Source organism: Hipposideros armiger, unplaced genomic scaffold (assembly GCF_001890085.2).
Source record: "Hipposideros armiger isolate ML-2016 unplaced genomic scaffold, ASM189008v1 scaffold_1153, whole genome shotgun sequence".
NCBI classification, from domain to species: domain Eukaryota; kingdom Metazoa; phylum Chordata; class Mammalia; order Chiroptera; family Hipposideridae; genus Hipposideros; species Hipposideros armiger.
In genome coordinates this window covers 186,128-199,350 of record NW_017732503.1, presented here as the reverse complement: position 1 = coordinate 199,350, position 13,223 = coordinate 186,128, and the positions used below count along the sequence as shown (strand labels likewise).

Genomic DNA, 13,223 nt, shown 5'->3' with positions numbered 1-13,223 from the left:
GTAGCCACCATCCCATGCAGGAGTCAAACCAGCAGCCTTGTTGTTAAGAGTGCACCCTCTATCCACTGAGCCATCTGGTTGATAGCTCAGCTCAAGGTGCCGAATTCAGTCTTAGTTGTGGGCGGGTATAGCCCACCATCGAACAGGCAACCTTGTTGTTAGGAGGACATGTTCTCACCAGCTGAGCCATCCTGCCACCTGTTGGCAGCTCAGCAGCAGCTCAACTTGGGTGCAGCATCACTGGCCCATTTGGGAATTGAACCTGCGGCCCTGTTGCTCAGAGCTCGTGCTCTTAAGCTATCTCTAAACCAACTGAGCCGCTTGGTTACCCTCTTGTGTGCTGGACCTGCAGCTTCCTGTCTTGGGGGTTTTCCTCTTGTCACCAAGGTGCTCCAGAATCAATCAAAAAAACACATCTTGGTGAATTCTTAGAGAAAATAATTTATTTACTTTATTCTCCTCAATGCTGCTAAAGTGCCCAAGGTAGAAAAGCAAGGTTGTTGTTATCAGTGGCTAGAGTAATTTCTAGGGATTAGGTACACCAGATGCTATGAAAACTAACAATTGTGTCTAAATGGACAAAACTCAAATAAAGATGATGGGACGGTTTTAGTACAACTGTGTGTTAAAATGTTCTCCCAGGCATTTCATGTTACTGCACGTTAATGATTTCAAAACAGTGACCATTTGACCTGGTATTAGTTATTCTCTATTGGGAGAGATATACACGTACACAGGTAATTACTACTACTAGGTTCATTTGGCATGAAAAGTGTGAATATTTCTATTTTAAAATTCTAGGTTATTTATATTGATTTCAACCAAACCAGCAGGATGTAACTTTCTGGTACCCAGTTAGTTCCAGAATTTGTAGAAACAGTATCTTCTCTTCTTGTGTACATCCAAACTGGACTCTTCGTGCTTTTGTTCTTTGTGGATTGCACAACACCCTGCCCAGAATACCCTCCCCATCTGGCCCCCCATTATTCTCCAAGATAGAGATATCTAGCTAATGTGTGACCGTGTCTGATGACTGACTTCATTGCATGTGGACTTTTTCATTACAGTCTCACCTCAGTTGGAAAGACCTCTGGCTGTGGTCACCAGGACCAGGAGCTGGGCTTGTGCATTTTAATTTGTAAGACATTTGCCCTATTTGACCATGTTTCATCTGTGTTCTTGGTTTTTCTAACTCCTTTTTAGGTAACAAACATTCTGCAGCCTAATCTCTCAGTTTCTGTAAAATATTAAACATGCGCTGATGTAGATTTTCCTGAATTCAGGGCAGGCTTTTTCTACTAACATAACATGATGTATTTTATTTCTCTAATATTAAGTTATATTCCATTCTCTTTGGTGTCACCTTTGAGGTTAAGAGAGGTGAAACCACTTTAACTGAACCCAATTATTATTTTGCCATGTAATTAAAATTCTAATAACACTGTTAACATACCTATGTTTATATGTCAGAATTAAAGAAAATGCTGTTTATGGAAGGACTCAAAATCATGGGATCGTTCTTTAACAATGGTGTCTGAGGGCTGAAACATGGTTATGTCCTGGGAAAGAGGCCAAGAGCGGGCAGGAAAGGTAGTTTGGATTGGGCTGTAATCTCCACATGACACTGTGGACGGTTAGGGGTTTTCCAGTAGAGAAGTAACATGGCACATCTATATTTTAGAGGAGCTTCCCTGAATGCACAGTATGGTATGAAGATAAAGGTAAAAAACTGAGGGAAGGGGCTAGATTGGGGCCCGCTGAGGAGAAATGGTAGCAGTAGGACCAAGGAGAATCTGGGCTCACAATCTCTCGTTTGCAATTCCAAAATCTGAAAAGGTTCTGAAAACTGAAAGTTTTTTTTTTTTTTAAATAAATGTGGTGACAAAACTCACTTGTCAGTAAAATCTGAGTTGAACAGATTTTATGTGTGAATTATTTCAGTGCTGACATTTGTCTTTGCTAATTCCTATTGATTGGATTGTGTGTGTGTGTGTGTGTGTCTGTGTGTGTGTGTGTGTGTGTGTGTGTGTGTGTGTGTTTGAATTTAATTGCACTTTCAAACTTCGGAAATGTAAAAAAAGTTAGAGACAGCCTTGTGGATAACTGTCATTGGGGAGGGGAAGAATTCTTCCCCCTCTACCTTTCTTAAATTCTTACAGCTGGACTAATAATAAAATTGACATAAGCTGGATTAGCAGGAGAGAAAACAATTTAACATGTGTGCACAGGAGAACCATGAATGATGCTCTCTGAAATGATGAACCAGTCAACTTTTACACCTTTTAGACAAAGAAACAATATATTTGTGATGCTTTGACAGGACAAAAAAAAAAGTTAGTGCTCATTAATAAAGAATCTAAGCAAGGTTTGGGTTTTCATAGGAATCTAAACAAAGTTTGGGTTTAAGTAGTAGATTAGCAAAGAGGCAACAAAGTTTGTTTATGCGGGTTCTTTGATCCTGAATTCCTTAACTCTAGTATTAAGGGGTATCTCTCCCCCTTGGAGCAAGGAGAGCTCACAGGGGAGGTTCATTTCCTGCATTCAAAGACAAGGGAGGGTCAGCGTGTCTGCTGGCTCCAGCTCCTTGTCAAGTAACATTAATTCAATGTAATCAGTATACTATTGTGAGATATTTTGGGGTGCCTGCCCTGGGCCTGACACTGTCAACAGAAGAAATGGAAGCATCTATTATTATCATTAGCACCTACCATAGAATTATTATAAACCGGGTTGTGGTGTATCTGTGAAGTATTTTATATGTGTGGGAGCCCCACCATTGTACAACCTAAAGAAACAGAAAGGCAAGTGTGGAATTTTTACAGGAACAGTCATGATCAAGAACTAGTGACAAATAGGAAAACATTACATAGCCAAAAAAGTGCAAATGTTGACTGTGCATTAATAGAGAGGATTGGACAGTGATAAATTGAAAGTGTGATTTACTGGTTATGAAATAACTTAAGAGTGTACCATAAAAAACTGACTGTCAAAAATGACTGTAAAAATTCAGAGATTGGCTGCAAAAATTCAAGAAGCTTCATGGTGTAAAATATCTGAAAGCCTGCGGTGAAAAGCTTTGCTCATCAGAAGCTAGTTTAAAAATCATGTGGATGGATTTGCCAAGATAATATTCACTGAAAACTGTATTCCAGAATAGATGTGCACTGTGGATGAAACAGCATTGTCCTGGACTAGGTTTCTAGAAAACATTAAGGATGACCATTGAGAAAGCACCGACTGGTTTTAAGGATGCGAACCATTGGGTGACTCTTCGTGGATGTGTCGGTGTTGCACATACACCGAAGATAAAGCTGGCAGAGAATGGGGACAAAAGACTTATTTCAAGGTTTGAAAGGTGTATACAGTTTACTAAGGCGTTATTATTTATGTGAGAAAGGAGAGGTAGCCAGAGAAACATTTTCTGACCAGTTCATTACTAATTTGTACCAGCAACCCAAGCTCACTAATGATAAACTGCACTGGAAGAAAAGTGAATTTTGTTATTTTCAACCTCTTGTGAAAATTAATGTTTCTGACATTTGCCTAACATTTTGACATCTGTAATAGAGCCTGGTGACCAAGGAATTTTATGCCTCCTGAAGAGAACCAGTCTACACATTAAAAAACAGAATAAAACGGAATGTACTTTAGTTAATAGATTCCTTTGATTCCAAGACCTTCTGAAAGAACTCAGCCTTAAAAGTGCTATTTATGTATGACCCAGAAATTCCACTTCTGGGTATGTACCTGAAGAAAACAGAAACACTAATTCAAAAAGATATATGCACCCTTATGTTCATTGCAGTACTGTTCACAATAGCCAAGATAGGGAAACAACTTAGGTGTCCATTGATAGATGAATTGATAAAGAAGATGACACACACACACACACACACACACACACACAGACACACAGACACACAGAGAGGCATATTACTCAGCAATAAAAAAATAATGAAATCTTGACATATTCAACAATATGGTTGGGCCTAGAGGGTATTATGCTAAGTGAGATAAGTCAAAATAAGAAAGACAAATACCATATGGTTTTACTTACTATATGTGGAGTCTAAAAAAACCAAACGAACAAACAAAACAGAAACAGACCCATAAATACACAGAACAAGCTTATGGTTGCCAAAGGAGAAGGAGGTGGGGGAAAAGAATGTTGCATTAGGAAAACTGAGAAAGCCCTTGAGATTTGCAAAGATACTGATTAAGGGCAAAGTGACTCTTATGCTAGTTGTATCAAAAAAAAAAAACCAGAGAAAGATTAAAAGAGAACATTTTTGACTCTTTTAAATACTGCAGATACATTAACTCATTAATCCTCACATTTCCCTTATGATAATAGGAGCTATCCTAGTCCTGGTTTTAAGGATGAGGGAACCCAAATGCAGAGGGTTAAGTAACTCTATTGTCAAACAGATCAGTGCTCTGCCTGTATGTGCTCAGCTACTCTGGGTATCTATCACCTGTAGGTTTGGGGAGCAGCTCTGTTTACTCTGTTTCCTACCCAAAATACCAGCATGACTCTCTCTCTCTCTCTCTTTCTGTCTCTCTCTGTCTCTCTGTCTCTTTGTCTCTCTGTCTCTCCATGTCTGAGGGGTTTTTTCACTTGTAGGATCATGTTTGGTCTTTGTGTGGATCAGGCTGGGGACTCAGCTCTCAAAAAAGAAATGGTGTTTATGCAGTTGCTAATGCTTGAAATGAGGTTGATAAATCAACACCAATAAATGCTTGTCACTGACTTTGAACGATAATCATTTTTGAAAGTGAAACTGCAAAGAAGATGTTGAAGGATTTCAAGTTACTAATGAAAAGATCATGTCACACGTCTTATGCCAGAAATTGATCAGCCAGAGTAGTAAATAAGTTGAATAAATGCTGAATTTGATAATATTGTATCTCTTGAACATTCCTTGAATGATGTGGAAGTTGCTGTAATGACATTAAATTCAGGTAAGCATGAGGACAATAGTGATGATGATGATGGTGACATTTAACACAGATGTGATAATGTGATTTATAATGAGAAATATATAGTATTTGGTGGTAGTCCATTCTTTTCAGCACATAGCTGATTTCTAATTGTAACCCCTGTAATTGTAACTTATCAGGACATCTTTTGTTATATTTAGTTTTGTTTCCAGTTCCTGAAATAACTGCAGCACCATCAAGGTGAAATGGGTGTCTTTTGTTATCCATGTAACAGGCCCTTTCCTAGTACACCTAATTAACATGATGAGGAGATTTTTGGCCAGCTCCTAGATAACCTGAGGAGGAGGGCTGGTTGCCAAGGGAACCAACCAGACCCCTGTGGAGGGCTAGAGGGAGGGGAAACTGAACTCTGTCACCAGTGGCCAACGATTTAATCAATCATGCCTATGTAATGGAGCCTCTTTAAAAACCCAAATGAGTCTGGTTCTGAGAGCTTCAGGGCTGGTGAACGTGTGGAGGTGCTGGGAGGGTGGTGTGCCCAGAGAGGGCATGGAAGCTCCGTGCCCCTCCCACATACCTTGCCCTATGTGTCTCTTCTGTCGAGGCGTTGTTGAGTTACATCTTTTTGTAATGAACTGGTAATACAGTAAGTAAAATATTGTCCTGAGTTGTGTGAGCAACTCTAGCAAATTTATTGAACCTGAGGAGAGGGAACCTCTGATGGATCGCCAGTCATCACCTGGACTTGTGATTGGCATCTGCAGTGTGGGGAGGGGGCAGTCCTGTGGGACTGAGCCTTTCCTTACCCTGAGGGATCTAACCTGGCTGCCTTCAGGTAGGTAGCTCCGAACGGAGTTGAATTGCAGGTCACCCATCTGGTGTCCAGAGAACTGGAGAACTGCTTGGTGGTATTGGAAACCATGTATCAGAGCAGGTGAAAAACCCCCATAGGAGCACTGTAGTGAAAAATGTGTCGTCACTTAATTCCTGTCCTTGAACGGTAAGTGTGCAGTGATGAGAGTGAGCAAGGAGCAGAATCTGTCAGACAGAAACCTGTGTTAAAGAGACAGGAGACAGAACAAGCATTTTTCAAGGCCCTATGTCAGCGCTGCCCGTTATTTGAGATTGTGTTTCAGGCCCATCACTGGATGTCCTGAATGAGGCTGGTGAGTAGCACAGTGATAACAGTACTGCCTTACTTTTCTGAGATCCCCTAGCATCCCCACACAATGAGCTGCATACAGAGCATATGTATTAGCTTAACTGGAACTAAGTTTTGGTGAATAGTTGCCTTAGAAGTAAGAAAAATTAAAACTAAAATAGAGTGTAACATTTTAACTTTAACATGTATTGAAGACTTCATTAGTGGGTCTAATTGAGAAATATTTATTTGGTATGGGAACTAGTAATATCAGTTTCCTAGAAAATTTGACCGTCTTGGGAAAATACCATTGAGTGATTGGCACTGTGCTTATGGCAGCTGATTTGTAGCGAGGGAAAGAAAATCAGAAAGGCAGGGACTTTCACTTTGCCAAGCGTTCCACCTGCATCATTATAAAAAATAATTGCTTAGCTGGTCACTGAACGCAATTAATTAAATGGTCTTTGACAATGTTAATATTTATGCTGGCATTTATTCTTGATGTAATTATAAGTGGGTTTAATACAGACCATTAAAGTGGCTAGAGCTCAACCCAGTAAATATTTTAAGTAACTCTTTCTGTAATAATAATCTAATTATTTCAAAATAAATAAATAAGTTTAATTACAATGTAATAGATATCTATTTAGAAAATTCAGATATATAAAGGTATAAAATAGAAAATAAGGATCAGGGATAACAGCTATTACATCTTGCATAATTCTCAGGGTTTCTAAATATAGTATGCATGTATTTATAGGTAAATATATATTTCTGTAGTTAAGATTATATCATACATGAAATTTTGTATCCTATTTATCACTTTGTAAGTGTACAGTTATATCATTAAAACTCTTTGCAACCGTTACACTTTTATGAGTGCATAATATTTTATTGTATGGTTCTAGTGTAATTTACTTAATCGTTCCCTTGTTGGGAATGTTTATGTTTGTAATTTTTTTCTATTGTAAATCATACTGTAATGAAACATATTTGTGTTTAACTTCAGTCTTCATTTACATTATTGCTTGTGATAAATTCCTAGAAGGGAATTACCCTGTCACAAGGTCTGAGCTGCTTTAAGTCTCTTGGTAGTGCTGACTTGCTTCCTAGAAAGGCTGCACCCGTAACAGCCCCACCAGTGGTGGCACAGGGACCTGCCTCCATAGAGACACTTTCTATGTACTCACACCGCTCGGCAAGAACAAAGACATACTCTTGCCTTTCCACTTTATTAGTAAAAGTTCATGGGATTTGGCCATTTCCACACTGTTATTTAGTAGAGTAAAAATGTGTAAACCGTTTGTAGACTGAGTCAAGCTTCGGTTTTCTTGGTAGAAGCTGTTTTTAGTCCTGCACCTGGAGGTTAATAGAATGTGCCTAAGCTTTGGGATGGTGGTGACCATCTGGGGGTCATGTTTGCTTCCCGTGGCCCTTTGCAGTAAGCTGATTGTGCTTTAGAGAAATTATTGGGCCAGTAGAGTTCATGCACTGCTTCGTTTCTCCTTTACACACAAGGCTGAGGGAGATAGAAAGGGAAGACTGTTTAAACAGTTAGGAAATTAATTCATTCTAACAACAAGCATTTATTTGGTGTTTTCCTAGCTCTCATCACTGCTAGATTTATAGTGGTGGAGAAAGTTACAGTGTTCTTCCCAGTGTGGCCTTTTGAACAACCAAAAAATCCAGTGTTCTCCGTCACCATATAATAGGATGCCTCAGACACCTTTTCATTTTTATTACTTTAACTTAATGTTTAAAATAAAAAGTGTATTTACGGTATATAGTATGATGATTTGGTACATGCATGCATAGTGGCATGATTTGTACAGTCAAGCTAATTAACGTATCATCTCCTCACACAGTTACCATTTTCTTCTGTCTAATGAAAATACCTGAAATCTACTCTCAACAGATTTCCAATATTCGATACAGTGTTACTAAGTAGAGTCACCATTGCTGTACATTAGATCTCTAGACTCACTCCTCCTACAAACTACAGCTTCGTACCCTTTGACCAACATCTTCCCATCCCCCACCTGCTTTCTGCTCTTTGTGTCTATGCATTCAACTTTTTTATATTCCACATATAAGTGAAATCTTAACTGGGCTTGACTTGAAGTAGAAAGAATTTACCTGGGATCAGGCCGCTGGGTTCTCTTTCATCTGTGACTGATTGACTGGCTGCACATCCTTGGAGACACAGCTGATCTGTGACTTGGTTTCTTTATCTATAAAACGTGAGCTTTGGACTAACTGAACTCTGGGCCTTTCTATTTTTCTATTTTTTTTAAAATTTTATTTTGCTGAAGATTGACTATCTCCCTCTATTTATGTAAAAGCTGAAATCCACACACTATTTTAGGAGCTAGTTTGTATATTAAAATACAATCATAGCAATCAGTTTTGATTGTTTTGGTTATAAAAATCCCTTTTTTCTTATTGAAAGTCCAGATCTTCCCTGTCCAATAGGGTAACTACTAGTCACATGCAGCAATTTAAATTAAAATTAAGTAAAATTAAATACAATTAAAAGTTAAGTCCCTCAATTGGACAATAAATTAAGTTTATTATGAACAGGATCAAGTTTAATTCCTGTACTATGAGGTAGGTATTATTTTCTGTATTTTATATATGAGAAACGTGATGGCCAGGTCAATTAATGGGTCCAAGGATAATACACAAGGGTAATAAGTGGCCAACTCTAGGCTGTACCTACATGAGTGTTCCTGCAAAGTGTGGTCTTTTGCCCATTGTGTTGTGTTGATTCTTCTCACGTTGGTCACACCGTCTCTTCTGTACCAATGTCAGCACATTTAATATCCACCTTTGTACTTTTATTACTTTTAGTGGCTCTATAATCTACATAAATATTTGTGACTGGGAAGACGTGCTTAGTAGTATGGAAGAGCTTTGTAGAGTTAAGCTAAAACAGGGCTCAGTCAGCTTTTTCTGTAAAGGACAAGTGTTTTAGGCACGTGGGCTGTACAGTCTCTGGGGCAACTCTGCAGCTCCGCCTTTGCAGTAGAACAGGCACCACTGACAATATGTAAACAAATGGGCATTGCTGGATTCCAATAAAACCTTATTTACAGGAACAGAACATGGGCAGGTTTAGCCGTTGGGTCCCAAGTTAGATGGTCTTTCATTTCCACCATCTAGGCTGTTTTATTTGATTTATTGATTTAGTCATTCATATATTCATTTGTATATTTAAAATGCACTGCTATATAAAATACATTGCTCAGATAAGACAGAAGTTAAGATAGGTACATAAAGAGATGTAATTTGAATTTAACAATCTTGGGTCTGTTTTGATTGAGAAGCACTTGAATTGCCCAGAGTTCTTAACTTTGTCCTTGGGTAGGTGTATGAGTTTTTTCAAGTTACAAGATATATTTGAGCCTTAGTTTCTTTGTCAAATGGTAAGAATAATACTTACCTCACAGAGCCATCGAAAGGATGACATGGAACACCACTGTCCAAATAGAAGAAAGGCTGTTGGTGGTAGTGTTATCTTCCTGGGTCTCCTGTATTTTCCAGATGAATTATTTCTGACAGAGAAACTTGACAAAGGCACAAGAAAGGAGTTTACTGCTCAGATGGAAGTGGGAAAACTATCATAGTCATTATTCTCTCTGTAATAGATAACAGAAAAGAACCAATTGTTTTGGGCAGGAAGAAATGACAGTGGGGAAGATATGCAGGGGTTGAGCAAATAGATAAAAAATGTGAAAACGAGGATAAGAAAATTAAACTTTCTTCAGCAAGAGAGGGATGGAGTGAGGAAAACAAAGAAGGGATGTAAGGATGGTGCCCACATATGGAAACAGAACCTAGAAGTGGCTTTGGATGTGTGAGGAGCTGGGAACTGAGAAGGAAAGGGAAATAAAGGGATGTGTAAATAAATGCATTGAAAGCACCTTTCCACAAGAATTCTGAACTTTGTATGATAGCAAGAAATTTTGGGTTGTCGGAAAAGTCATGACAGATTTTTTTCTGTGTTTTTCATTGCAAAAATGCATCATGACTTTTCTGACAACCCAATACTTTCTTGTGTCTTGCCAAGGTCTTGCGCTGGGTAGCTGACACCCTAACAGTCTGACTTTGTGCTCAGATGTATAAGGCAGTACATTCATATTTAACATTCCTATCTTCTGCAGTGACAAGCCACTGAACACTGTGGATGGGAAGACAGAGATTTCTGTTGAAGCTGAGCCAAAAACACTTCTCAAAACAACTCAGACAAAATAGTGCCATAAATGAATAAATCCCGAGATCTGCTGAGTATCTTTGAAAACATCTCACATGACAGCAGTCAGAGAGAAGAGCTGTGCACAAGCCTCTCAGACGCAGTCACATGCATGTGTGGCGATTTGCCTCGGAGCGAGAGAGCCTCGGCTTCCTTTTGGAGCTGGGAGCCCAGTGCTGCCTGGGTACATACTAGATACATTTTTGGAGCACTGTAGTTCTCTCCTAATGCAGCCTAATGTCGTGAAGTTATGTATTTTCTTGGTATGATTATAGAGCCCTTGAAGTAAAATAACCACATAGTTGTGTGCTTAAAAGTAGCCCAATAGATAAAAATTCTAAATTGGAGAAGATGGATTTGGGTTCATAGTAAATTTTTTATGAACACAGGGATATGACATCTAAGGATTTTTATAACTGAGATCCCTGAGTTAATTTAAAACTTGATTCTGTGACAATGGGGAAAGCACACTATTTTCAGTGATCCCGAACCCCTCAATCTCTCCCAGTACAGTAGAGTTTGCTCAGGTGTATCTGGGTCTTTGTTAACCTCATCTGTGACAGGAATGGCCTATAGTAGATGACTGTTGAGGAGACAGACCTTCAGCTGTGAAATTTCATGTGCTTCTTACTTAATTCTAGGCATTTTTTAAAGAAGGATCTGGTCAGCACTCTGTCTTCTGGCTGCTTTGAATCCCTTCTCAAGTAGTTTAGTCCTGCTCCTGGGTTATCGTGGGTGCGTATAGAAACTTGCTCTTTTACAAAACACAAATGTAATTGGTGGGATGCTGCAATGGTATTAAGTTTCAATGGCATGGCCAGATGTAAGGATAGAAAGGATTTGCATTTATAAAAATAATTTCAGCTGTCCATTGGTATAGTCTATCACTATGTGTGATACCTCCTTAAGTTTTTCATTTTTATTGTTAAGTACCGGGGGTGCCAAGAAAACATACAAGTGGACACTTTGGTCAGCATTGCTCAAGCAGTAGTTCGCCGTAATCAGAAGTGTCTGGACGCTGATGGTAACCACTTTGAGCACCTCTTGTAATTGCAGAAGTCAAACGTGACTTGTATTCATTTTTTGTTATCAGTATATATTGAGTACAATTTTAATAGTTTCCTTTTCTTAAAATGTGTATACATTTTTTTGGCACCCTCTGTATGTTAAATAAAAATAACCACCACCTAAAGTGGTATATTTTATTCAAAATGTCAAAAAAAATGTTGTTAATGTTACTTTGTAATGTAGTGAAATAATCCGGAATTCATGCTCTGTCAAGGTAAGCAGAACTTTGTCGTCATGACGAAGCAGAGCGGGAATGTGAGGAAGGCTGTTGCAAGCATCATCTCTCTTGCTGTACTTCAGACACATCCATGTAATCATGTGCTTCCTTTAAACCTGCTAGGGCTCAACCAAGTCCAGACTTTTAGCTGATCCCTCTGAAGTTTTTTGTTGTTGTTGTTGTTCTAGAATGTAGTCCAAATAAAAGGAAGTTGTCACATTTAAAGTTTTATTCAACATGAGGGCATCAGAACATGACATGACGTCATACTGGAAATTCTCTTTAAACCCAAGGGTCTAAATGGCAAGGGGAGGACAACTAGGAATAGAGATCTAAAATGACGTTCAAGATCCTTTTGATTTAGAGCAGTAAGTATTAAGCCTCTGTCAGCAGATTTCCTGAATTGGAGCTTCTGTCTGAGTGGAGGGGGAAACGAGATGTGAGTAGGACAGTGGGGTGCTGGTGGGAGACATGAAAGAAATGTGTGCTTTCCTCAGAGTGAAGCTTGAGTTGTGCTTTGCACATGTGCTCTTTCCAGAACCCGTGAAGGAAGGTTCTACGATGGTCTGTTCAGCTCTCAGGAGAGTTGCCTACATGCGTGTGTACCTGGTGAGGAAGGCCAGTAGTGTCTCCAGAAGCCATCCGTCCCTAGGCTCAGGGCTTGCTGCCGGAGGAGCTCCAGGGAGCGTGGAGCTGCTGGGTAAATCCTACCCGCGGGACGACTACAGCAACCTCTCCAGCAAAGTGCTCACCAGGGTTGGCAGGAACTTGCACAACCAGCAGCATCACCCTCTTTGGCTGATCAAGGAGAGAGTGAAGCAGCATTTCTATACGCAATATGTGGGCCGCTCCGGGACTCCGCTCTTCTCCGTCTATGACGACCTTTCCCCGGTGGTCACCACCTGGCAGAACTTTGACAGCCTGCTTATCCCAGCGGAGCACCCCAGCCGGAAGAAGGGGGACAACTATTACCTGAATCGGACCCACATGCTGCGGGCGCACACGTCCGCGCACCAGTGGGACCTGCTGCACGCGGGGCTGGACGCCTTCCTGGTGGTGGGCGACGTTTACCGGCGCGACCAGGTGGACTCCCAGCACTACCCCGTCTTCCACCAGCTGGAGGCCGTACGGCTCTTCTCCAAGCACGAGGTGAGTCCCAAGGCGGTTCACATTGTTGAGGGTCAGCGTGGACATTTTGTGCAGGTCACTCGAGTTTATCTCAATGAAAGCAGCATGGCTGTCCTTTGCATTCATGGAAGATCCATCCTTGCTTGATGCCAGCCCTCGTACAGGCTGAGCCTCACTATTGTTTGACCGATTGGTAGGCTTTTGATTTCTCCTGCCTGTCCTTATCCTTTCAATACTCACCTGCCTTGCTCTGGTTTCTTCTTAAGAATGAATAGTCAGTCACTCAGATTTACCCTCAGTCCGAGAGGGCTCCTGATACAAGACTGAAACTTGGGGTCAGGTTATTCCACTTCTCAGTTAGTTACTTATGTGCTCATGGTGTTAGAGATTAATGCATTTCTTCTATTGTGGTACAGGGGACTGGTGATGTCTTAATTATTGCTATTCTTGAAGTATATGTTCGGATGCCTTTTTTA

The 13,223-nt window shown here is 40.1% G+C and overlaps 1 protein-coding gene across 4 annotated transcripts in view; it reads left to right on the top strand.

Moving 5' to 3' along the window:
- The window catches only part of FARS2 (phenylalanyl-tRNA synthetase 2, mitochondrial), a 323,981-nt gene that overhangs the window by 125,459 nt on the left and 185,299 nt on the right, over window positions 1–13,223 (top strand). For all 4 annotated transcript variants that reach the window (XM_019632556.1, XM_019632559.1, XM_019632557.1 and 1 more), the window contains one exon: window positions 12,158–12,768. In XM_019632556.1, coding sequence (XP_019488101.1) covers window positions 12,181–12,768 — 588 coding nt within the window. In that variant the 5' untranslated portion in view covers window positions 12,158–12,180. The remainder of the gene's footprint in view (window positions 1–12,157; window positions 12,769–13,223) is intronic.